The sequence below is a fragment of the Chiloscyllium punctatum genome, chromosome 11 (genome assembly GCF_047496795.1).
Source record: "Chiloscyllium punctatum isolate Juve2018m chromosome 11, sChiPun1.3, whole genome shotgun sequence".
Lineage (NCBI taxonomy): Eukaryota > Metazoa > Chordata > Chondrichthyes > Orectolobiformes > Hemiscylliidae > Chiloscyllium > Chiloscyllium punctatum.
Genome location: NC_092749.1, coordinates 115,247,275 through 115,274,381, shown reverse-complemented (window position 1 = coordinate 115,274,381; position 27,107 = coordinate 115,247,275). Strand labels below are relative to the sequence as shown.

The following is a 27,107-nucleotide window of genomic DNA, read 5'->3' as shown; positions in this document are numbered from 1 at the left end:
AGTCAAGGCATTGCTACAAGCTGCTTATTCTGAAAATGCAACAAGAATTTTACTGCAGCAAAGAAAAGGTATGGTTTTCAACATAACCTGAATTCAAATTCAACAGAAAAGAATAGTGGTATTTCTAATGACAACCTTGTTTCTAAACACTGCAATAAGAAAATAGTTAAAACAAAGATAGACAGATATATTGGGGAGGGGGATATAAGAGGTCTACAAAGATATCAAGATGGAGAATGGGAAAAAAATTCTGTCTGTAAAAGCTGTTCCTTTTTTGAGACATTTTAAGTGTTGGAGCTGATTTTCTCTAATTCCAGGAGCAGTAACTGCTGTTTTATAAGCTGTTTTGGGGGAAAAAAAAATCAAAACAACGGCACTTTATAAAAAAGAGGAAGCGAGACAAAGGCAGAAACCACATGGTCAGTGAATCTGCACAGCTATTGCCTTTACTGTTTGAGTTCAAGTATCTCTGGACATCGGAATGTATCTAAGAAAAATTAACAAACAGCGAAATTCCCAGCTGACTTTGGAGGAACCTGTGTGGGTGAGCTCACAGCAAGTGAGCAAGTGCATAGTTTTTTTTAGTGTAATTGTGCTGGTTTTTTTTCTCTTAAGGAGCAAGCATGGCCTTTAGAAGACTAATATGCTGTTCCTGTCAGATGTGGGAGATTAGGTAGAGTTTCCATGTTACCAAGGATTATGTGTTTGGTTGGGAATTCTAATAGATTGCAATGTCTCCAGATCGCAGTAGAGGAACACTGGGATCTTGGCGTCCATGTATATAGATCCCTCAAAGTTGCCACCTAAATTGATAGGGTTGTTAAGCAGGCATATGGTGTTTTGGCTTTCATTAACAGGGGGAATTGAGGTTTTGCTGCAGCTCTATAAAACCTTGGCTAGACCACACTTGGAATATTGCATCCGGTTCTGATCCCCTCATTATAGGAAGGATGTAGATGCTTTAGAGAGGGTGCATAGAATATTTACCAGGATGTTGCCTGGATTGGAGGGCTTGTCTTATGAAAAGAGGTTGAGTGAGCTTGGGCTTTTCACACCCGAGAGATGGAAGAGAGGGGATTTGATAGAGGTGTACAAGGAAAGAGGCATAGATAGAATAGATAGCCAGAGTCTTTTCTCCAGGGCAGAAATGGCTGTTATGAGGGGTCCTAATTTTAACGTGATTGGAGGAAGGTATAGGGGAGATTCAGAGGTAGGTTCTTTACACAAAGAGTGGTGGGTGCATGGAATGTACTGCCAGCAGTGGTAGTAGAGTCAGAGACATTAGGGACATTTAAGTGACTGCCGGACAAGCCCATGTATGGCAGTAAATTGAGGGGTGCTTAGGTTAGGTTAAGATTAAGATAAATACTCAGCACAACATCGTGGGCCAAAGATCCTATATTGTGCTGTACTGTTCTATGTCCTATTGCATCAATCAGTTAGACTAGCAGTTAGAGGCAGAGGAATTTACAGGAGCCAGGAGGTGTGATAGATAGCAGTTGTAAGGGAGAAAAACTATAGACAGAGTCAGGTAGATGGGTTGCCTCCAAGAAAGGTAGGAGAGGGAAGCATATAGTGCAGGTGTCACCTGTCACTATCCCCATCTCAAACAAGTATGCTGCTTTGGAACACATAGCGGGTAATGGACTCTCAGGAGAATGTAACACGAACAGCCAGGTTTCTGGTACCAAAAGTGGCTCTAATGTAACAAGGAGTATGTCAGGTTCCAAGTGATCAACTATGATAGGGGACTTTTTAGTCAGAGAGATGCTTTTGCAGCCAACAGCAAGAAATCAGACTGGTGTGTTGCCTCCCTGGTGCAAGGATCAAGGCTATCTTGGAGAGGATGCAGAATATTCTCAAAAGGGACAGGGACCAGCAGGAGGTCCTTGCACACATTGGAACTAATGGCATTGGAAGGGTAAAGGATGAGATTCTGAAGGGAGAATATAGGAAGTTAGGCAGGAATTTTAAAAGAAGGCCTTAATATCTGGATTACTCCTTGTTCTACAAGGTAGTGAGAATAGGAACAGGAGGTTAGAGCACTGGACTGCATGGCTGAGGAGCTGGGGCAGGGAAGAAGGGTTCACATTTTTGAATCACTGAAATCTTTTCTGGGGTAGAAGTTGCCTGTCTAAGAAGGATGGATTGCAACTATACTGACAGAGAGATTTTCTAGAGCTGCTTGGGAGGACTTAAACTAGAAAGGTGGGAGGGAAGGTGTGTGGGGGGGGGAGGAACAGGGGATAGTGAGGAAAGAGATCAGTCTAAGACTGGTTTGGTTGAGAAAAGGAACAAGTCAAACAAACAGTCAGGGTAGGCAGGAACATAGCAGAGAACAAGATGGACTGATAAATTAAATTGCATTTATTTCAATGCAAGAGACCTAACAGGAAAGGCAGATGAACTCAGGGCATGATCGGGAACATGGAATTGGGATAACATAGCAATTATAAAGTCATGGTTCAGGGATGGACAGGACAGTCAGCTTAATGTTCCAGGATAAAAAGGAGGGCAAGAGAAGAGTGGGACTGGCATTTTTGATAAGGGATAACATTATGGGCGGCACGGTGGCACAGTGGTTAGCACTGCTGCCTCACAGCGCCAGAGACCCGGGTTCAATTCCCGCCTCAGGCGACTCTGTGTGGAGTTTGCACATTCTCCCCGTGTCTGCGTGGGTTTCCTCCGGGTGCTCCGGTTTCCTCCCACACTCCAAAGATGTGCAGGTCAGGTGAATTGGCCATGCTAAATTGCCTGTAGTGTTAGGTAAGGGGTAGATGTAGGGGTATGGGTGGGTTGCGCTTCGGCGGGGCGGTGTGGACTTGTTGGGCCGAAGGGCCTGTTTCCACACTGTAAGTAATCTAATCTAATCTAATCTAATAATGGCTGCACTTAAGAAGGATATGTCCAGGCAAGTTATTTGGGTGGAACTCAGAAGAAAGAAAGAGATGATCTCCTTATTGGGATTGTACTATAGATCACCCCCCCCCCCCCCCCCCCATCCAAAATAGTCAGCGGGAAATTGAGAAACAAATTTATAAGGACATCTCAGTTAGCCATAAGAATAATAGGGTGGTTATGATGCATGTATGGAATGAGCTGCTGGAGGAAGTGATGGAAGCTGGTACAATTACATTTAAAAGGCACCTGGAAGGTATATGGATAGGAAGAGTTTAGAGGGATATGGGCAAAATGCAGGCAAATGGGACTAGAGTAATTTAGAATATCTGATTGGTATGGATAAGTTGGACTGAAGGGTCTATTTCCGTACTGTTCATCTCTATGACTCTACAACAAGCAAGTTGGTAAAAAAAACTTGACAGATATAGTATAATGTGGAAAATGTGAACTAGTCCATTCAGACAGGAAGATTAGAAAAGCAACATATTATTTAAATGGAGAAAGATTGCTGAGCTCTATGGCACAGAGGGATCTGGGCAGTCTGGTATGTGAATCAGAAAAAGTTGGTGTGCAAGGACAGCGAATGATCAGAAAGGCAAATGGAATGTTGCCATTTTTGCAAGAAGAATGGACTATGTAAGTAGGGATATTTTGCTACAGTTGTATTGGATATTGGTGAAACCACCAGCTGGGCACTTTGTACCATTTTGATCGCCTTATTTAAGGAAGGATATAATTACATTACAAGTAGTTCAGAGAAAGTTCAACTGACTGATTTCTGGAATGGGGTTATCTCACAAAGAAAGTTTGGACAAGCAAGGGTTCAGAAGAATGACAGCTAATCCTACTGAAACAACCAAGAAGCTGAGAGGACTTGACAAGGTCGATGCTGGAAGGATGTATTCCCCCCTATGGGAGACATAAGAACTAGGGGACACATTTAAAAAATAAGGGGCTTCCCAATTATGATAGAAATGAAGAAGGTCTTTTTTCTCTTTGATGGTAGTTTGTCTATGGAATTTTCTTTCCCAGATAGTGGTGGAGACTGGGTTATTGAATATTTTTAAGATCCAGTTAGACAGATTCTTGATTATCAAGGGAAAGTCTAATTGACATCACAATTAGATCAGCCATGATCTTATTGAATGGTGGAGCAGGCTTGAAGGGCTGAATGTGCCTACTCCTGCTTCTAATTTGTACATAACAAAATGTTAACATCGTGAACAAAAGATAAATGGATAATGAAAGGATATAAATTCCTTCACATTTGAAGTCACAATCAAATAAATTCTGTCCATTACGAAGTTTATTCATATTACAAACAATGATCAACAAAAACATTTGCCATTTTCTGATTAATGTGAATCCAAATCTTGCAGTTCTTTTTCTGGGGATATACAGAGAATTTACTGAATGAAGTGGAAGTGATTCAACCATAGCAGCAAAATGAAATAACTTTTACCTTTTATAAGATATATTTAAAAACTCATCTAAAAGTGTATCAAATAAGCAGGTCTGTTATCAATATAACCACAGGATAGAAGCAATGGAAGATTAAGAATAAAAGATTTTTTCAGCTTTTTGGAGTTGTTGTAACATTTTCTGCTTTACCTAGATTTTGTGATAATATTTATACAATGGAAACAGTGAGATCCTTTTTAATAGACAAACATAATGGTAATTAAATGGTATCACTCTTTGTCTACCATGTAATTTAGAAACCAAAACTGCATTTCACACTAGGCCAAAGTGTACCACTTTCAGAGTGCTGCTGTTTTCAGAGCGCTGCAAAGGAAGAACACATTTTAAATAAGCATAAAAACTGAAAAATTGATTAATATTAATGTTCAACTACATTACAATAATTGGTACCCTAATAAACATTAATAAGAAGTTCCAAATAATCCACACAGCTCATTTGCACCAAATCTAATAAAAATTGTCATATGGCTTCAAAGGTTTGAAGGGATGAGTCTTATCCAGCGGCTGTGTGATGCAATGTACACTTAGAACAGCAGAGTAATAGAATCGCATTTAGCACTGAGATGGTCTATACAATGCTGAAGAACTCAATTCCCAGTTTAGCCCATTTCCAGTATTAGGAGTGGCTACCTACTTACTTAGAATCATTTCTGAAACATGGTTTCAGAGGAGCCCAAAGTTTTACTACAGTCAGTGGGATCTCAGACTAGTGGAAAATGATATGGGTGGAGTTGTTGTACTTGGGAATTGGATCAGTAATGAATCGAGTGACACTGTCACTGTTGGGCCAATGTACACCCAAAAGAACTTTGCTTTGAAGTGAAAATGACATTATTATTGCATTCTATAAATGTACCATGCTCATTTTGGTTCTGAAAGAGATTTCAAAATTTTTTGATACAATCCATTAATTCAACAATGTCAATGCAAGTTCTCCTGCAGCTTGCCATTTTTCCAAAATAGATTTCAAATGTAAATGTAACAGAGATAGAATGAAATTAAATTAAATTTTTCCAAACAAGTATGTTTTAGTAATCATATATCTGGCAATAATCTACAAAAAGCAAACACATTCAACTCTGGAAACAAAAAGTTCAATTGACTCTATTAGTTCTGATCTAAACAAATGAAACAAATGATTACTTCTCAGTTTAATGGGAGAAACTGTAGGCTACTGAGCCCATTCAGTATGTAGATATGTGTATAGATTAGGCAGAGTAAGATTTAGAGAGATCTCATGTTTAAGTAAAAATGGACAGACTGCATAATGCAAGCTTTTGAGCTATTTAAATATGTTTTATAAAGATACTCATATAAAATTACAATCTATTACAGAGAACTCTGAAAGTATTGCTAACATGAAGATAGAGATAAATGGTTGCCCTTAAAGTAACTGATGTCCATGAACAATATTGAAACAAAACAATTATAGTCTGTTACAAAACTGAATAGTTCCATGTAGAAACAGAAAACTTGAGTCAGTTTTCTCTTATTTGAGTGCTGCTGGACTTGAAATCAACTTTCAGCTGCCATGTTTTTATTTAAATGATTTTCTTGTAAATATACAAAATTTAAAAAACAACTTACCTGTGGGTCTCCTTCTCCATCAAAATTATTCCCTTAAAAATACACAAGGCATTAAAGTTGTCTTCATACTGCATTATTTTAGCATTCTATGCCATAAATAAATTAACGGCTATTACATTTAAAAACAAATGCACTAGTTGTAATTAAATGAAAATACTAATAGCTTTAATTGCAAGGATTGAAAACCAAGAAGTTATTGTGGTGTCGCCACTAAAATATCAAAATTCACTGGAGTGCAAAATGATTATTACTCAGCATTAAAATGAAATTACACAGGAATTAAAAGCCTACAATACATTTAAAATGTTTTAAATTCTAACTTGATAAAGTTAAAAATCACACAACACCAGGTGGTTCATCACCTGAAGATGGAGCATCGCTCTGAAAGCTGGTGCTTCCAATTAAACCTGTTGGACTATAACTTGGTGTTATGCAATTTTTAACTTTGTACACCCCAGTCCAACACCAGCATCTCCAAATCATAACTTGATAAATATATTACTGTCACCCTGTGAATATTTCTAAATACTTTTTTCTTTTCATTCTTTCATTCTTTCAAACAACTAATCACGAAACTTTCAGGTGTGAGAGTATGTTTGTTTACAAATCTTTTGTTGCAGGTTTTTATATCAGTCTCTTACCTGTCTGGTTCCAAACCAAAGGGTCAGCTGTCAGGGCTGCAGCATAGGAATTAAACCCAAGTTCACTCCCCATGTCACCGGTCATGTTATGGCATGAAGACCTGAATAGGATAGAATCAGAAAATAGCACTGAAGTCAGTCTTGTTTATTTACATCAACTAAAGTATCTAGCTGTCTGAATAATTCACCATTTCAAAACTGCACTCCTTTTCATCTGAAGGCTTTCTGTTTACATCTTAAGCACTGGTTCGAAAGGTCCATTACCCTTTTGATTATTGAATAGGTGCCAGTTACTCTACATTTTAGCCTTGGGTTCTCATCTTTCAAGTAGCCAAGAGTTTTGTCAAAAAGAATGGTTTGAGGTTTTATCTATTACAATCTAACAAAAGAATGGAATGTATATTAAAAAAACGTTTAATAAAGCATTGTCCTGATACTGGAATGCAAACAGTGAAGGACAATAAACTTCACTCCATCTTTGAGATAACTTCTGCTTCAACATCAGACTTCACAGTGATGAAAAGGGTGCCTCGCTAAACCAATACTGTAGAGATGAAGAAAACTCAAAAAGCAGTACAGAAACACGTTGATATGCAGTTTGGTGTCCAGGCAATTTAATGATTTATAAATTGAAAGAACCAAAGTATCAACTGTGAATTTTAAGTTGACATGTCAGTCCTTAAATTCATGAAATATTGACATTGATAATAAAAATAGGTTGTGAAAACAGAAAACACAAGAAAATATTATCCGGATGTTAATATCCAACTTGCATTTTGATAAAAAAATTGTCAAAGAGTTAAAATCCCTGGCATGGGTTGAAACTCAAACAGGAAAAGTTTTGAATTATTAAATGATCTTGATTATTCAGAATCAGCAGTTTTACAGCTCTAACTAGATGGTACAAAATACAGCTTGGAAAATTTTTAAAAAGTTCTAGAAATTGGAGCATTCTAGGAGTTGATCCCCGTGCCTAAATGGATGGATCTTCTGTGACTCCCTTAACAAACCTGAAAACATGAAAAGCAGTTAGAATTTGGGAGGATGGAGATTGTCCCTTCAAGGACTGTCTTAGGCCATTCGTAGACCTGATTTTACTGAACAGGGCAACCCTATACTGTAGAAGACCTCAAACAGACATTGGACTTATCAATTGAATATGCACAGCTCCAGATGTAGACCCTGGTTGCCTTTTCTTGTGCTTACTCCAATATAATGGAGCAGCGAGCTTCCCCACTGCAATGTGAGGCTTTTTAAGGCCATTAAACACAGTATGCTTAGTGGGACCTCTAGGCATAACTACCTGATAATCATGCCCAGACGAATTTCAGAAATTTTCCCAACTTTTTCTTTGGATCATTTAATGGAATGAGGCACATCTAGCATTAGTACTTAGCAATATAAGTAGCCTCATCATGGATATGTAGAGATACTTCACACTCTTAAATAACAGCATAAACAGAAATCCCACACACAGCTCAATAGCTTCTAAATCTGGGTCTTCCTGATATTAAACAAATACATTTTTCTGCCTATTCCTAAACCTTGCTGTCACTTTTTATTCTGAGCAGTACATGTTGATGCCTTTTTGCATTTATGACCGCAATGAACTTGACTGATATCAAGCTTTCTGGATTAGTGGTGCTGGAAGAGCACCGCAGTTCAGGCAACATCCAAGGAGCAGCGAAATCGACGTTTCGGGAAAAAGCCCTTCATTGGCTTTTGCCTGAAACGTCGATTTTACTGCTCGTTGGATGCTGCCTGAACTGCTGTGCTCTTCCAGCACCACTAATCCAGAATCTGGTTTCCAGCATCTGCAGTCATTGTTTTTACCTTGTTGATATCAAGCTTTGTTTTAATGGCTGACTGCTAACAAATGATAAAGATCTGATAGCAATAAAGCTGCTTTTTGTTGTTCAAATCTTTCTGTAAACTGAAACTTAGGACCTGCTGCTATGATTTATCCTCTGACTGTGAAATGATTATGCTCTTCATCAGCTTTCCGTCAGCCAAATGAAGCTTCAAAAATGTTGCTGCTCCATCACCATAAGCTTTATTGGCTAGGCAGAAGAGACAATGAAACTTCACCTGAAGCCAGATAGACTGGGGGTTTAAAAAAAATGGATTGTTTTCTTCACAGCCCCATTATCTTTGCTGTAGCATCTTGATCAGCTTTCTAAGACACTGTTACTAATACTGCCCAGTGTTGTAAACTGCTTTTTTTTGACAGTCAAATTGCTTTAACCTTCTTACTTTGTGTTTTAAACCAGTTTAATCTAATCCATCCTCTCTGTCAATGGGCCCTTTCAAATTGACTGAATTTGGTAGGAAGAGGATAGATATATCTGCATTTTTCAGAGCTTTGATACTTTTACAGTCATCCTCTGAAAGCTTAATCTTTTGTAAAACAATTTAAATCTATGAAGAAACTGTAATTTCACAAGATATTACACTTACAGAACATTATATGTCAGAAAAAGCTGTCATAATGCAAACATTCTGTATGCATCAGATTTATCTTATTGCTAGTCACAGCAAATAAACCTGCAGCTTTAAGACATTGGATTGGAGCATTTTCAGTTCCCACCTAGCTACAAATTGCCTCAGAAAGTAGAGCATCTTCACCTCATGCTCTGAGATGTGGTTGGTCTGAAAAGAGATGTATTTTGTTTGAACTGTGCTTTTCCTGCTGACTGAAAACTATCATATGGACAAATTGCCATTATGGATTGCAGAATCACAGAATTGTCACAGCACAGAAAGAGGCCCATTACACCAGTACCGAGTCCATTCCCCCAGCTTCTGCCCAGAATTCAGCACGTTTTTCCTCATTAGGAAATAGTATAATTTATTTTTGAATGCTTCAATTGAAATTGCCTCCACCCTCAAGCACTGATTGCAAAGCTTAACCACTTGTTGCACAAAAAGATTTATTATGTCACCTTAATAAAAAATACTCTTGGTATCTGAACATTTTTGGTTAGGTCAGCAATTACTAATCATACCTAAATGCCTTTGAGAAGTTAGTGATGCATAAAAAAATTGTACATTTGAATTTTTAAAAAGTCTTTGATACAGTAAACTTATGATCAAATGAGAACATGTTACATCAGGAACCAGCAACTGAATGGACAGTGAGGTTAAAAAATGGAATGGGGGCTACAGGTAGTTACTCAGACTGGAAATGGTGGGAAGTGGCAATCCATGGAATTGATGCTGAGGCCATTGGTCATGATTAAATCAATGATTTAAATTCAGGAATTAAAAGCATAACTTCAAAATTTGTGAATGACACAGAATTGAATTGTGTAGTTAATACAAAAGAGGAATGTGACAAAATGAAGGAAAACCATCTTGATACATGTGAGGGTCTGCACTTTTGCAGAAAGAATAATATCCTTGGAAAATAGATGTTTAACTGGGCTAGAGAAAGAGAGGGATTGGATAATGTAGAATAACAAATCAATAAGTGATTTAACATTGATTACAAAAGCCATAAAAAGAACAAATTATTTATAGAGGGAGAGAGAAGCAATATGAAATTAAATCTGCAATCTAGATATGGATTACTACAACCAGTCTGTTTCCATCTTCTAAAACTGGATATTAAAGCACTGGAGAAAATGCAAAAAAATCTTAATAGAATGATAGCAGAATTGAATGATCATAACTGTCGGAATAAAATTGACACGATAGGGTTCTTTTCTCTCGAATATGGAAGACTTGGGGTTAAATAAAAATAAAGTACTGTAGATGCTAGAGATCGAAATAAAGACAAAGTGTTTGGAGAAGCTCAGCAGAGCAGTATCTATGGAGAGTGAAACAGAGTTAATGTTTAGCATCTAATATGATTTTGGTTCCAATGAGTGGGCAAAACCAGAACTTAGGGCCCTAAATATAAGATAGTCATTAATAAATCCAATAGGGTATTCAGAAAAAAAAACTTATTTATACAGACAGCAGGTACAGTATTGCATTCACTACCACAGTTCAGTTGAACAGCAAAGGAACAATCAAGGGGAAGTTTGATAACACACAAGGGGGAAAGGAATAGAAGGATCTGCTCATAGGATTCAGTAAAGATGGGTAAACACCACTACGGGCCTGTTAAGCTGGAGGGCTTACTTCTGTACTCTAAATACTTTATAATACTTTGTAAGTGAACAGATTAACAGTATAGATGACGTTAATCTTCAACATTCATCCGATAGCTGCAGTACTCTCTCAGTACCATGGTGAAATGTCAACCTAAGTTTTCTGCTCAGGTTTCTTGAGTAGGACTTGAACCTCTAACTGTGTGGCTCAAATGTAGTTTCCACTCCACCAAGGATATGCAAGCCCTGGGCGTCCTCCATGGCCAAATTCTAGCTACTTAATGCCTGGAGGAAAAACACCTCATTTTCCACCTTGCGACCCTCCAATCACACGGGATCAATGTCGATTTCACCAGTTTCCTCATCGCCCCTCCCCCCAACCTTATCCCAGATTCAACCCTCTTTAACTATCCTACCTATCCATCTTCCTTCCCACCTTCCACTCCGACCTATCACCATCACCCCAACCCTTCATCTACCTATCGCATTCCCCGCTACCTTCCCCTAGCCCCACTCTCTCCCATTTATCTCTCAGCATCCCTGGGCCCCTCCACGTTCCTGACGAAGAGCATCAACTCTCTTGCTCCTTGGGTGCTGCCTGACCAGCTGTTCTTTTCCAGCACCACATGTTTTGATTCAGACAATGAACCAAGGCTAACACAGAACTATTAAATAGATCTTTAACTCTGCCTGGGCATAAAGCCACCATTACGGAGTTACCATCCATTATGGCAACAGCTTAACTATAGTTGATTTCAATTTAAGTGAAAATTGGGCTACTTTGACAACATGATCAATATGTAGTACTGGTTTCAGGCTCAGATGAATTTGTTTACATTTAGATGCCGTCAACCAAAACATATGGCTAGATTTTAAACTTTAAATCTGGATTTACAGCATTGTTCTTGTGGAAATGCTTAAAATAAGTCATTACCTGACTGGAGTAGATACTGTGATGTCCAATCCAGGTTTTAATTAATCTCTATTTCTGAACAAGTGAGTGATTCTTGTAAAAAATGCAATCATTTACATTTAGGCAGAGGCAAAGAAAAGCTCAAATGTTTTTGAATACTAGCCTCAGGAAGATCTTGAATGACAGGTATAGAAAGGAAACACCATCATTGGCACAGCAGTTAAGCTACATACTCTCCACTCTGAATTGAAATGCTTCTAGTTCATAGGCGACTTATCATTCACAGCATTAACATTAAACCATCTTGCAAAGCGGCTTTTTTATTTTGAATGTATTTTAACTGTTCACTAGCTATCAGTCACTTTAAGAATACTGTAGAATCCTGATCTATTTGACTGAGCATTTTTGTGTCATAAAGGATTCTTTATGAACTGATTACAGTGGGTTTAACCAGGTCAACTCGACAGGCTCAGAAGACTTTTGAACCTATTCTAATCAAATTGTTACTTAGTGGTACAGGTCTTGGGTATTGCTGAAAAAGGGACTGTTGTCGAAGATTTACATCCTGTACTTATCAGGATAGATCACAAGAATACCCTTCCTCAAAAGGAACAAGTTGTATTAAAAATGAGAAGTCGGTGCTGATTGGTGGGCAAGTGAACTCTGATTGGTCGAGTGTTGCCATGGAGTATATACCAGAGAATGGCTGTGCATTAAGCTTCTGTTTGGTTGAAAAAGATGTAATGTGTGCCTATGTTCTTTATTTGCAAAGGATGGGTCATGTGTGTGAGCATATGCAGCCTATGGCACATGTCAGTGAGTTATACTGTGAGTTGGATTGAGTACTAGAATAATCCTTAACATAGTTAGAATTGGTTAGCAAGTGTTTTCCAAGCAAGAAATCACATCTAACTTGGTCATTATGTTCTGAGTTTTGCCAGTACAGGCCGGTTGATTGCAGAATTATATAAGTGGCGAATATAGTTGCTATTGCAAAGTAGCAAAGTAAAATGGCTAGCTTTGCACATTTTTCACATTTTTGAGACACTTAACCCTTCCAAAATAATCAGAGGTAAAGTGGGCACTTCTCAGAAACCTGAAATTGCAGGCAGTCTTGGTCCGTTCATGGGTTCGTATGATATACAGTGGGCAATGATCTGATCAGGGAGGCTACAATCCTGCAGGATATCTATTTCAGAATCAAGCTTGCATGATGAACAAATAGCTCCAATCCTACTTACAAGATCGATGATGAGGCCAATCATATAGCCCATGGAACTATATGAATCCAACGCATTAATTAACCAGTGTAGTTGGGCTTGTTATAGACAGTTAAAAATCACACAACACCAGGTTATAGTCCAACAGGTTTAATTGGAAGCACTAGCTTTCGGAGCACCGCTCCTTCATCAGTTGGTTATAGAGGACACAAGTGTAAGGCACAGAATTTACAGCAAAAGTTTACAGTGCGATGTAACTGAAATAATACATTGAAAAATACCTTGATTGTTTGTTGAGTCTTTCATCTGTTCGAATACCATGATAGTTTCACTTCTTTCATGTGTAAATCATAAAACTTTTTTTAAAAGTTGCATTCTCAGGTTAGCTGTAACAATGGGTGATAGCTAGACAATATGTTGAAGGTGTTCTCTGTCTGAGCCATCAATGTTTACGTTGATTCTAATCTAAAAAGTGAGATAACAGAGTTTTACATGAATTCATGTGATTTTTGAGCAAAGTACAATGTGTCGGGCACCTGGAAGTACTCAGGGATGCCCTCATAAGAACGCGATATGATGCTCAACTCATCAACTGCCAATTCTGATGTGCCACAGCAAGGAACCGTAATGACCTCCTCAGGACACAGACACGTGCTGCAACTGACAGGGTATCCTTCATCGTTCAGTACTTCTCAGGAACTGAAAAACTACGCCATGTTCTTTGTGACCTGCAACACATTATCAATGAGGATGAGCACCTCGCCAAGACCTTCCCCACACCTCCACTGCTCGCCTTTAAACAACCGCCAAACCTCAAACATATCATTGTTCGTAGCAATCTGCCCGGCTTTCAGGACAACTCCATACAACCCTGTACGTGCTGCAAGACGTGTCAGAGTGTGGACATGGATACCACCATTACATGTGGGGACATCTCCCACCATGTACATGGCAGGTACTCATGTGACTCAGCCAACATTGTCTATCTTATACGTTGCAGGCAAGGATGCCCTGAGGCATGGTACATTGGGGAAACCGAGCAAAGGCTACGACAACGGATGAATGGGCACCGCACAACAATCAACAGACAGGACTGTTCCCTCCCAGTTAGGGAACACTTCAGTGGTCCAGGACATTCAACCTCAGACCTTCGGGTGACCATCCTCCAAGGCGGACTTCGGCACAGGCAGCAGCAAAACGTGGCCGAGCAGACGCTGATAACTAAGTCCCATACCCATAGGGAGGGCCTCAACCAGGACCTTGGGTTCATGTCACACTACAGGTGACCACCATTGCACTATTTACACACACACAGGCACTCCTATACACACACACGGACACTCATATACACAGACATGCACACAGACATTCACACACATCCTTACAGACACACACACACTCCCACATTCTCACATGCATCCTCTCAGAGACTTAGACCACTCTACACTCACGCACACACATATACACTCTCTCTCACAGACACTCACAATGCCCCACCCCAGACACAAACACACACTCACACATGCATCCCCTCACAGACTTAAGACACTTTACACTGACATGTACACTCTCTCACACTCACAACCCCCCAAGCCAGACCCAGACACACACACACACAATACATTTTTTTGTGGAATGAATTTGTACTTGCAGAGTTACATTGTACTTTGCTCAAAAACTGCATGAATTTATGTAAAACTCTGTTATCTCACTTTTTAGATTAGAATCAATCTAAACATCATGGCAAAAACAGAGAACACAGGGAGCTAACACTTTCAACATATTGTCCAGCTAACACCAATTGTTACAGATAACCTGAGAATGCAACTTTTTAAAAAAGTTTTGTGATTTACACATGAAAGAAGTGAAACTACCATGGTATTCGAACAGATGAAAGACTCAACAGACAATCAAGGTATTTTTCAATGTATAATTTCAGTTACATCACACTGTAAACTTTTGCTGTAAATTCTGTGCCTTACAATTGTGTCCTCCACAACCACCTGATGACGGAGCAGCGCTTCGAAAGCTACTGCTTCCAATTAAACCTGTTGGACTATAACCTGGCGTTGTGTGATTTTTACTTCGTACAGCCCAGTTCAACACCAGCATCTCTAAATCATTGCTATAGACAGGGATGGAAGGCCCAACAAGGCATATCAAGCAGAGCTGCATACATCAGGAGATTACTTCAGGCTAAAATAGCCAAACATTTTCAGTCTAAACTGAGACAAATATCATGGATGCATTCACAGGGAAACTAGATAAACACTAGAGGGTGGATAGCTTAGAAGGATGCATTGACAGAGCCCGAGAAGCACACCAATGTCAGGAAAAATGCAAACTACAGAACATTTCTTTGTACATAGTTTTGTTTTCTTTTCACAAAAGTCTTTGATCAAATGAATCAAGCAACCACTAGGAAACTGCAATTGCAATATGGATGCCAAAGTTCACAAGCACCATCTGTTCCTAATAGATAATACATAAATAACAATACTGTACAATGGCTCCATCACAGATCTTTTACCAGTTAAAATAGGCATCATCAGAACAGGAATAGGCCATTCAGTCCCTTGAGCCTGTTCTGTATGTCATTCTGTATGTCACATATTGTGCATCATTACACCAGCACTATACTCAATCTTCCTTGTAGCAGTGCAGGTTTCCCTCAGGTGTGGTAATAACTTATTGCACTGACAGGACTTTCTGTCCTCAACCAGTTGAAGACCACAATCAGGACACTAACACTTCTGTAAACAGAGCTACAAATAGGTTGAGGATGAAGAACCTGCTGGTGCTCACTTTAAGAACTACAATAAGATTGCTGAGTTCGCTGAAATCTGAGAGCATGGGACTTACCATTGGAAGATGAAAGTCCTGAGCTAACTCACACCACAATGTCTTCAATTGGGATTCATGCCTAAGTGTTGGAGAATGTCCCTCACTTCCCTTATCTTTGAAACTAAAAACTTATATGAATGAAGAGATCCAATGTGCTAACTCAGCCGATGGCGAATTGTGTACGAAGAACAATACAGGACAGAAACAGGCCCTTCAGCCCTCCAGGCCTGTGCCACTACATTTTGCTCTTTCATGCTAAAACTGTCTTCACTTACAGGATCTGCATCCCTCTAATTCTTTCCTGTCCATATACTCGTTCAGGTGCTTCTTGAATGCTGCTATTCTGTCTGCTTCCACCACCTTCCCTGGCAGCGCATTCCAGGTACTTACCAGCCTTTGTGTGAAAAACGTACCTCTCTCATTTCTTTTAAACTGCCGCCCTGCCCCACACCATCCCACCCCCGGAACCTTGAACCTTTGTCTGCTAGTAACTGAGCCCTCTACCTTGGGAAAAAGTTTCATCATTTCCAACCTTACAAACCTATATCAGGTTCCTCAACCTCCTGAGTTTCAGTAAAAACAAACCCAGTCTATCCAGCCTTTCTTCATAGCTAAAATCCCCCATACCAGACTATAACCTGGTAAACCTTTTCTGTACCGTCTCCAAAGCATCCACTTCCTTCTGGTAGTGACCAGAACTGAATGCAACATTCCAAATGTGCCCTAAAGTTCTATAAAGCTGTGACACGACCAAACTACCCTTATATGCAATGCCCTTTCCAATGAAGGCAAGTATGCCACAGATCTTTACTTGAACAGGTTTTTGAGAATCAGACAGACTCTAAACTCAAAGGTTATCTGGTCCTCCGCAGACTCCTCCACTGTGCTGAAGCTTGGATATTTTATAGATTCTATATCAAAGTCCTAGGATAACACCATCAATGCTGCTTTAGCAGGACCTTTCAAATCAAGTGGGAGGACAAAACAGCAAAGACGGGCATTCTACAAGACACAGACATGTCAAGTATAGAGGACATGATAATCACCCTTTAGATGAGATGAAGCAAACATCTAGTCAGAATATCAGTTACAAGAATGCCCAAGCAGGAGTTCCTCTCAAAGCTAGTTCAAGGAGCCAGTTCACATGGGAACCAAAGATTCAAAAATGATCTCAACATTTCCATGGAGGTCCACTCTATAATATACAAGGGAGGCAGATGCCCAATCTTAGCCAAAATGGCAAATCATCAAAAAGAGTATCAAGAGTTTCCAATCAACAAGAGCAGACAGCCAGAGAGAACAGAGAGAGATGGTAAAAGGAGGAAGATACTCAAGTCAACAGATACCCCACCCCCATCTCTAACATGTCCTCACTGTGGGTGGGCCTGTAAGACTCACAAAGGGATTATATGCAACCTACAAACTCACAGTCAAAACTGATATTTCATTTCTACCCAGCCATCTGCAAGAACAAATCATCCTTGGCACAGGGATAGCTAACAGAGATAGAAATATTCGTGCACTCCAAAAATAAATCATCAAAATACCCTGGACAAGCTGTAGCTTTAGAAATTTTGTATTTTTCTAAGAATTGGAAAAGTGGATGGATGGACTGGCATCACATATTATATGGAGAAAGTGAGGACTGGAGATCAGAGTTAAGAGTGTTGTGCTGGAAAAGTACAGCAGATCAAGCAGCATCCGAGGAGCAGGAGAATCAACGTTTCAAGCATAAGCTTCATGATGACGAGCTTATCACTCACTATAGTGCAGTCATGTTTCTTACTTATCAGTAGGATTGTTCTGTGCACCAAACTGTAATGAATGGTTGCTGCTGCAGTTGTTTGATCCTGAAGAATGATTCCTGCTCTTAAATGATGCAGAGGGCAGTGCTGCCTTGTCTCCTATCAGAGGATCTCCTCCATGTAAGCACTCCAGAGTTTCTGTGAATACAGAAAATAAGAACATTTAGCTTTAACTTAAAGCACAAATAGAAACAGAAAATATTGGAATTATTCAGAAGACCAGACAGCATCTGTTGAGAGTGAAACCAAGATAATGTCTCAGGTTAATAGAAAACATTAGAACCATACCTGGTTTTAAACATGTAGCAAGTTCAGACAAAGGCAATGAAAAGGGAAGAGGAATCAAATGTGAGAAAAGATTGATGATAGGGTGGAAGGCAGATGAAATTAAATAATGATAGTGGAAGGTGAAATACAAAGGCAATGGAACACGTACAGAAACAAAAGACGATCTAGACAAGCTGTGAATGATAACTGTTAAACGATTACCAGCATGTGCTGCTGAAAAATATATAGAGGAATCACATTGTGAGCACTGAAGGCAAAGTTAGAGGATGTTTTGGACTAAAAATATTTAGATTAAATTAAGCAAATGGAGATATTTTAGAAGTGGCTGATAAAGATCATAACTAAAAGTGCTTTCTAAAATAATGAGTTTTTAGCTTTCTTTAACTAAAGAACTATATCATGCTCTTAAATTGATTGCATTTTAGTGTGAGAATACTAATAAGTAGTGCTATAATCACTTGAACATTGTTGAAGGGAAAATCATTTTTCACTTAGTACAAATGCAAGGATATACTACAGGAAAAACACGTGTGCTGATTGGTTGACAACCAGACACTAATTAGCATTGGCAACATTTTGGTCAATGTGAGGTGACTTACCAAATCAGCACCCTTTATTTCCTGTAGCATAAACTGTTGTGGTCATTTGAAATTTGGCATTCTTGCATTTAACTTGAAGAGGGCAAAATGAAAAGTTTTGGTAACATGATTTTCTTTCCAGCAATAGTAGTAATATAACAATAGATTAATTCTTCATCTTGACATACCTGACAGATTTAAGCATAAGTAAACAGATCAAACATTCTCTCACTGTATCTCGAATAAAAATTAAGATTTTGTTACCTTCAGGTTTTTAAGAAGTATTTTTTAAAAAAGGACAAATCATACAGATTTGAATTAATATTAATAAATGAATAAGGCTTCTGTCTTAAAATTGAAACATTAAAGATATTTTCAGTACCATATACACTACACTATTCCCCTTAAGAAAATGACCGTAAATATTTGTTAAGTAAACTCTTTGCATGTTGCAAAATGTTTGAATTATACCATAATTCAGGTATATTTATTTTGTGCTTGCCATCCTTATTGTATAGGAATACCTGAGATGTACAAACTAGGAAATTCCTAGGTTCAAACTGCTATAAAACAGTGGCATCGAGTTAGGTAGTGGAAGCCACAGAAATTGGCTTCAGGTTAGGAACATGGGACTGGTTTATCATAGCAATTACAGAAACATGGCTCAGGGATGGGCAGGACTATCAGCTTAATGTTCCAGGATACAAATGCTACAGGAAGGATAGAAAGGGAGGCAAAAGAGGAGGATGAGTGGAGTTTTTCATAAGGGATAGCATTACAACTGTGCTGAGGGAAGATATTCCTGAAATACATCCAGGAAGTTATTTGGGTGGAACTGAGAAATAAGAAAGGGATGATCACCTTATTGGGAGTGTATTATAGACCCCCTAATAGTCAGAGGGAAATTGAGAAACAAACTTGTAAGGAGATCTCAGCTATCTGTAAGAATAATAGGGTGGTTATGGTAGGGGATTTTAACTTTCCAAACATAGACTGGGACTGCCATAGTGTTAAGGGTTTAGATGGAGAGGAATTTGTTAAGTGTGTACAAGAAAATTTTCTGACTCAGTATGTGAGTCTACCTACTAGAGAAGGTGCAAAACTTGACCTCCTCTTGGGAAATAAGGCAGGGCAGGTGACTGAGTGGGGGAGCACTTTGGGGCCAGCGACCATAATTCCATTAGTTTTAAAGTAGTGATGGAAAAGGATAGACTAGATCTAAAAGTTGGAGTTCTAAATTGGGGAAAGGCCAATTTTGATGGTATTAGGCAAGAACTTTCAAAAGCTGATTGGGCAGGTAAAGGGACGACTGGAAAATGGGAAGTCTCCAGAAATGAGATAATGAGAATCCAGAGAAAGGATATTCCTGTCAGGATGAAGGGGAAGGCTGGTAGGTATAGGGAGTGCTGGATGAGTAAAGACATTGAGGGTTTGATGAAGAAAATGAAGGAAGCATATGTCAGGATAGATCAAGTGAATCCTTAGAAGAGTATAAAGGCAGTAGGAGTATACTTAAGAGGGAAATTAGGAAGGCAAAAAGGGAACATGAGATAACTTTGGTAAGTAGAGTTGAGGACAATCCAAAGGATTTTTATAAATATATCAAGGACAAAAGGGTAACTAGGGAGAGAATAGGGCCCCTCAAAGATCAGCAAACTGGCCTTTGTGTGGATCTGCAGGAGATGGGGGAGATACTAAATGAGCGTTTTGCATCAGTAGTTACTGTGGAAAGGACATGGAAGATATAGAATGTAGAGAAATAGATAGTGACATCTTGAATAAATGTCCATATTACAGAGGAGAAAGTGCTGGATGTCTTGAGACACATAAAAGTGAATAAATCCCCAGGACCTGATCAGGTGTACCTTAGAACTTTGTGGGAAGCTAGGGAAGTGATTGCTAAGCCTCTAATTGAGATATTTGTATCATTGATAGTCACAGGTGAAGTGCCAGAAGACTGGAGGTTGGCTAACATGGTGCCACTGTTTAAGAAAGGTGGTAAGGATAAGCTAGGGAATTATAGACCAGTGAGCCTGATGTTGGTGGTGGGCAAGTTGTTGGAGGGAATTTTGTGGGATAGTCAACATGGCTTGGTGTGGGAAATCATGTCTCACAAACTTGATTGAGTTTTTTGAAGAAGTAACAAAGAGGATTGATGAGGGCAGAGCGGTAGATGTGATCTATATGGACTTCAGTAAGGCATTCGACAAGATTCCACACGGCAGACTGGTTAGCAAGGTTGGATCTCATGGAACACAGGGAGAACTCGCCATTTGGATACAGAATTGGCTCAAAATGTAGAAGACAGAGGGTGGTGATGGAGGGTTGTTTTTCAGACTGGAGGCCTGTGACCAGTGGAGTGCCACAAAGATCAGTGCTGGGTCCACTACTTTTCATCATTTACATAAATGATTTGGATGTGAGCATAAGAGGTACAGTTAGTAAGTTTGCTGATGACACAAAATTGGAGGTATAGTGAATAGCTAAGAAGGTTACCTCAGATTACAACAGGATCTTGATCAGATGGGCCAATGGGCTGAGGAGTGGCAGATAGGAGTTTAATTTAGATAAGTATGAGGTGCTGCATTTTGGGAAAGCAAATATTAGCAGGACATATACACTTAATGGTAAGGTCCTAGGGAGTGACGCTGAACAAAGAGACCTTGGACTGCAGTTTCATAACTCGTTGAAAGTGGAGTCGAGGTAGATAGGATAGTGAAAAAGGCTTTTGGTATGCTTTCCTTTATTGGTGAGAACATAGAGTACAGGAGTTGGGAGGTCATGTTGTGGCTATACAGGACATTGGTTAGGCCACTGTTGGAATATTGCGTGCAATTCTGGTCAGTGTTCAGAAAAGATTTACAAGGATGTTGCCAGCATTGGAAGATCTGAGCTATAGGGAGAGGCTGAACAGGCTAGGGCTGTTTTCCCTGGAGCATCAGAGGCTGAGGGGGTGACCTTATGAGGGTTTACAAAATTATGAGGGGCATGGATAGGGTAAATAGGCACAGTCTTTTCCCTAAAGTGGGAAAGTCCAGAAATAGATGGCATAGTTTTAGGGTGAAAGGGGAAAGATATAAAAGAGACCTAAGGGGCAACCTTTTCACGCAGAGGGTGATATGTGTATGAAATGAGCTGCCAGAGGAACTGGTGGAGGCTAGTAGAATTGTAACACTTAAAAGGTGTTTAGAGGGGTATTTGAATAGGAAGGGTTTGGAGGGATATGGACCGGGTGCTAGCAGGTGGGACTTCACTGGGTTGGAATATCTGGTCGGCATGGATGGGTTGGACTGAAAGGTCTGTTTCCATGCTGTACATCTCTATGACTCTACGACTGGGGGAAGAAAGGAAAATTTGGCAAAGTTCCTGTCCTCTATTTCCTTTGAATGACCCTACTGCTCTGCCAGGTGTATTTATTTTCTAGTCGACCTGTCAGAGGCTTCTTACACACCTTTGGAGCAGGTGGTTCTTGAACTTGGGTTTCATGGCTCAGAGGTAGGGACACTATCAAGCACTACAAGAGTCCCTTCTTGCTAGGCATACAGCGAGGATTCAATTTAACTCAGCTGTAATGTTCGTATGTAGGAATATGCTGTTGACCCTCGATGTCTAGGATCAACACATTCCAAATGGACTTTTACAATTGATACAATTGGGTGCCTGATCCCAAGGAAACCATACCCCTGCAAGAAGTAAGTGCTTTCAGGAAAAAAGGCAGGGGTCAGTCTAAAGGGGAAGGACTAAAAAAACACTTTGTATGCTGCACAGTTATGATGTACAGGTCACTCTGCGGTCTAGGTGTGAAGTAAATCAAGATAAATGTTACACGGGGTCCATCTGAAATGTAGTATCAATTTTGTAACAGGCTGTTTCAAACCAGGACTTAGGAGACATCGGTGAATAAAACAAAACTGCCCGCGATCAAGGAATATGACTCAATGGTACTGAAACATGGCAGAGTACTGGGAGTTTCAGTTTGTATCTGGTGGTGCTATATCTGACTCTCACATACAGTTAAAATAAACATGCTGCAAATATGTGAATTAAATGCTGTTAAAATGTTTATAATGTCATACCTGGCTCCACATGTAATATGCAAATTTCTATACCTAGGCATAGGTTTCTGTCAATGTTAATACTCCCCCACTTGTTTGGAATGTGCTACATTATTCAGAAATACAATTGCAGTACAAGAAGTTATGTCAGCATAGGTTGCTAGAGGCTTACATTTTATTTGAAGCAAATCAGAGCTTTTTGACTTTGATGATTGTTTCCTGGCAGTCTATAGCACTGTTAAACTAGTTATGACTCACTGTACTGATGGTACTTAATCTAAAAAAGGGGCTTGGAATCTCGCAGGACTCAGTTATCTGCCATGGTTTGAGAAAATTCATGAAATCCCATCTTAAGGTACAGTTTTACATCCACTTTAACCAGAAGTGCAATTGGGCAACAGCAATGAACAAGGTGAGAGAGTCAAAGCTCCTTCAAATTGTACTGCAGGAAATGTACAAGATTCTCAGAGATCCCTATTTTCATCACCACAAACAGCACCATCCTGTGACCAATCTGAGAACCACCAAACTCTCACAGAACAACAAACAACAGAGGTTCAATGTTTTTCCAGTTGGGTTCCCAGAGATGCTTTTCTAAATTGTGAGGTAAATTATAACATTGCTGCAGACAATTCAAGCACAATTATTTTGACATGTATATGGTTTATAACACATTTTTGAAAGGAATTCAGAAGATAATTAAACAGGAAAACATTAATTAAGATTAGTAAAAATAAAAATTACATATATGTGATGCCGAAGAATTTTGTTTTGTGTTGTTCCGTTAATTGGTGGGTAAATGTGGTAGGCAATAAGCAGTATCAAAGTTTAACGACTGAATGAGAATAGAAAATTCATTAAGCATATGCATTATAGGAAAAAAAAACAAACATCAGAAAATGCTGATGCAATCAAGTTAATTTGGAAATACAATGGTACATTTTCAAAATAAAAGTAAAAAGAATTAGCCTATATCCTGATGCATAAATGTACCTCTTAATGTAATATCACATTATACAGAATATGAATGTCCCAGGTCAGAATGTGCTGAGTTAGTTGATCTCAGAATATCCTGATGAAGGGCTTTTGCCCGAAACATCGATTTCGAAGCTACTTGGATGCTGCCTGAACTGCTGTGCTCTTCCAGCACCACTAATCCAGAATTTGATCTCAGAATATCACCAGTAAGATATTTGGAAACATTTCTGATCTGAGAAAAATTATAAACCAATTACTTTGACTATCCCTGATCGGTATGTAATGATTCTTCCTGAAAACAGCATTTGTGAATTTTAAAAATGTTATTCTTCACACATGGGATGTAGTCATTATTGGCTAGGCCAGCCTTCTTGAACCGCCACAGTCCATGGTGCTGTAGGTAGACCCACAAATTCCTTAGGGAAGAAATTCCAGTATTTTGATTCAACAACACTGAAGGAACAGTGATACATTTCAATGTCAGGATGGTGAGTGGCTCAGAAGGGAACTTGCAGGAGATGATGCTCCCTTCTATCTCATGCCCTTGTTCTTCCAGATGAAAGTGGTTATGAATTTGGAAGATGCTGCCAGAGGAGCCCTTGGGTAATTTCTGCAGTGTATCCTGTAGTTAGTACATACTGCTGCACCAAACATCAGTGGTGGAGGGAGTGGATGCTTGTGGATGTGGTACAAATCAAGCGGACTGCTTTGTCCTGGATGATATCAAGCTTTGAGTGTTGTTGGAGCTGCACTCATCCAGGCAAGTGGGGAGTATTCCATCACACTTCTAACTTGTGCCTTGGGAGTCTAGCCACATTTTATGTATGGCAAGTGCAATTGTAATTCTGGTCAATGGTAACCCCTCAGGATGTTGTTAGTAGGGTAATTCAGTGATAGTAATGCCACTGAATGTCAAGGGGTAATGGTTAGATTCTCCCTTGTTGGAGATGGTCAATTTGCTGGCACATATTTGGTGCAAATGTTATTTGCAACTATTCAGCCCAAGGTTGGATATTGTACAGGTCTCACTGTATTTGAACACGAACAGCTTCAGTATCCAAGGAGCGACAAATGGTGCGGAACATTGTGCAATCATCAGAGAACATCCCCACTTCTGACCTTATGATGAAGGAAAGGTCATTAATGAAGCAACAGAAGATGGTTGGGTCTAGGACACTACCCTGAAGAATTCCTGCAGAGATCTCCAGTAGCTGAGATGATTGACCTCCAACAATCACAGCAATCTTTCTTTGTGCCAAATGGAACAGCAGCCAGCAGAGAGTTTTCCCAATTCTCATTTACCCCAGTTTTGTTAGGATTCCTTGATACCTTATTAGGTCAAATACAGCCTTGATGTCAAGATCAGTTACTTTCACCTTATCTCTGGAATTCAGCTCTTTTGTCCATTTTTAAACCAATGCTGTAATGAGGTCAGGAGCTGAGTGGTCCTGGCAGAACCCAAATTGGGCATCACTGAGCAGGTGCTGCTTAACTGCACTGATGACTGTTCCATCACCTTACTGATGATCGAGAGTAGACTGATGAGGCAGTAAGTGACCACTTGGATTTGGGCTACATTTTGTGTAAAAGACATACCTGAGCCACTGGCTTATGGTGTTTGCATATTCTCCCTGTGTCTGGATGGGTTTCCTCTGTGTGCTCCAGTTTCTCCCATAGTCCAAAGAGGCGCAGGTTAGGTGGATTATCCATGGGAAATGCAGGGTTACAGGGATAGGGTAGGGGATGGATCTGGGTAGGATGCTGTTCAGAGGGTTGGTGGATTTGATAGGCCAAATGGCCTGCTTCCACACTGTATGGAGTCTATGATTTAAGCATTTCTTGTTATCATGGAAAGTGAATCAAGTTGATTACAAACTGTGACGCTGAGGACCTCTGGAGGAGGCTGTTTTGGATCACCCACTTGACACTTCTGGCTGAAAATCGTTTCAGCCTTATGTTTTGCACTGAATATTGTGCTCCCCCTTATAAGGATGGGATAAATTTGAGATCCTCCTCTTCCAGTGAGCTGTTTTGTTGTCCACACCATTTATAACAGGATATATCAGGACTGCAGTGTTTACTTAGAACTAATCTGTTCTGGCATCACTTAGGTTTGTCTATCTTTTGGTGCTTATGCTGTTTGGTGTGCAATTAGCCCCGATGTATAGCTTCATCAGGTCAAAACCTCATTTTTAGTATGCCTGGTGCTGCTCCTTCCCTTTTCAATGAACCAGTATGGATCCCCTGGCTTGATGGCAATGGTAGGGTGGGGAACATGCTAGGTCATGAGGTTGCTGATTTTGTTGGATTACAATTCTGCTGCAGACCCACAGCATCTATCTTTGCCTAGTGTTGAGTTGCTAGATCTGTTCAAAATTAATTCTATTTAGTACAGTGAAAGTACCACATACATGCTGGATGGTATTCTCAATGTGATGGTGGGACTTTGTCTCCACAAGAATTGTGTGATGGTCTCTCTTACCGACACTTCATGGACAGATGCATCTGTGGCAGGCATCTGGCACTTGGATGTTGTTTGAAACATAGAAAGTAGGAGCAGGAGTTAGCCATTTGGCCCTTCGAGCCTGCTCAACCGTTTGTTATGATCATATCAAATCATTCAATTAAATAGCCTATTCCTGCTTTACCCCTATCCTTCGATTCCTTTAGCTCCAAGTGCTATATCCAACTCCTTCTGGAAATCATACAATGTTTTGGCTTCAACTGCTTTCTGTGGTCACAAATTCCATAAGCTTGCCACTGTCTGGGTGAAGAAATTTCTCCGCATCTCAGAACATCTTTCTTTAATAAATAAGAATGTTAATTTCTATCCTTAGGAAATCTAATAGATATCAGGTCAAAATTGGTTAATTATAAACTACTGCTCATCAACACTTCAGGAATAACTTGCTCTGTCTGTCTACTTTTGCAATTAAGGATAATAATTTAAAAATTATGTTAATTGGAGTTACTGTGAATTGCAGTCGGCTGAACACAAAACAGATATTTTCTAATAACTTGCATTCCGTGGACGTCACTTGACAGTGATAGTACCATGGATATCAAATATGTCTATATAACGTGAAGTACAAAATGCGCACAAAGCAGAAATCAAATCTGTTCTTTGTGGAGTTTCAACCAGTAGTTATCTTTTTTATCTCATTTATGGCACAATAGGATTTCTATATCGCCTCCAGAAATTGAAATTTCATTCTCCCAACACGCACATTTTCTGACCCCGCTGAGTGAGAAAGTTTACTGGTTTTACTATAAAGCCAAATCTGCGCAATCACAGATATTGACAGGATGAATATGTAGAAATTTTAGAATTAATCTATAATTAAATCCTCCCCCCAGAATGAATCCTGGGACTGAAATTCAAACAGTGACCTTCAACTGAAAGTCAACCTTCCAATGATCTTAAACCATTCTTTTCAATTCTTAAAATTTCATTCCTAACACAAAAGATTCTAACGTTTTGTGGAAATTTGCATCATGATATCAGATTGTGAAAAATGCAAATTTTCCTCCATATAATTCTGATATAGCAAAAACATATAAACTTATCACATTTACTTATTAACACAGTAATAGGTGAATGTAGTTGTTATGAACCAGACCAAATCTCAATATATATTAAAAAGATAGCTTAGACTTTAACCTTTTCTTATTTTAAAGGTAAGTGAAAGGTGTTGCATTCCAGATGCAATTCGATTGGTCA

General features: G+C 39.4%; 1 protein-coding gene across 5 annotated transcripts in view; it reads right to left on the bottom strand.

The window, feature by feature from the left end:
* Positions 1–2,985: 2,985 nt before the first annotated feature.
* Positions 2,986–27,107, bottom strand: part of wdpcp (WD repeat containing planar cell polarity effector) — a 143,061-nt gene continuing 118,939 nt past the window's right edge. For all 5 annotated transcript variants that reach the window (XM_072581588.1, XM_072581585.1, XM_072581586.1 and 2 more), the window contains 4 exons: positions 17,469–17,625; positions 6,612–6,712; positions 5,971–6,002; positions 2,986–4,686 (listed from right to left, as the gene is read on the bottom strand). In XM_072581588.1, coding sequence (XP_072437689.1) covers positions 4,636–4,686; positions 5,971–6,002; positions 6,612–6,712; positions 17,469–17,625 — 341 coding nt within the window. In that variant the 3' untranslated portion in view covers positions 2,986–4,635. The remainder of the gene's footprint in view (positions 4,687–5,970; positions 6,003–6,611; positions 6,713–17,468; positions 17,626–27,107) is intronic.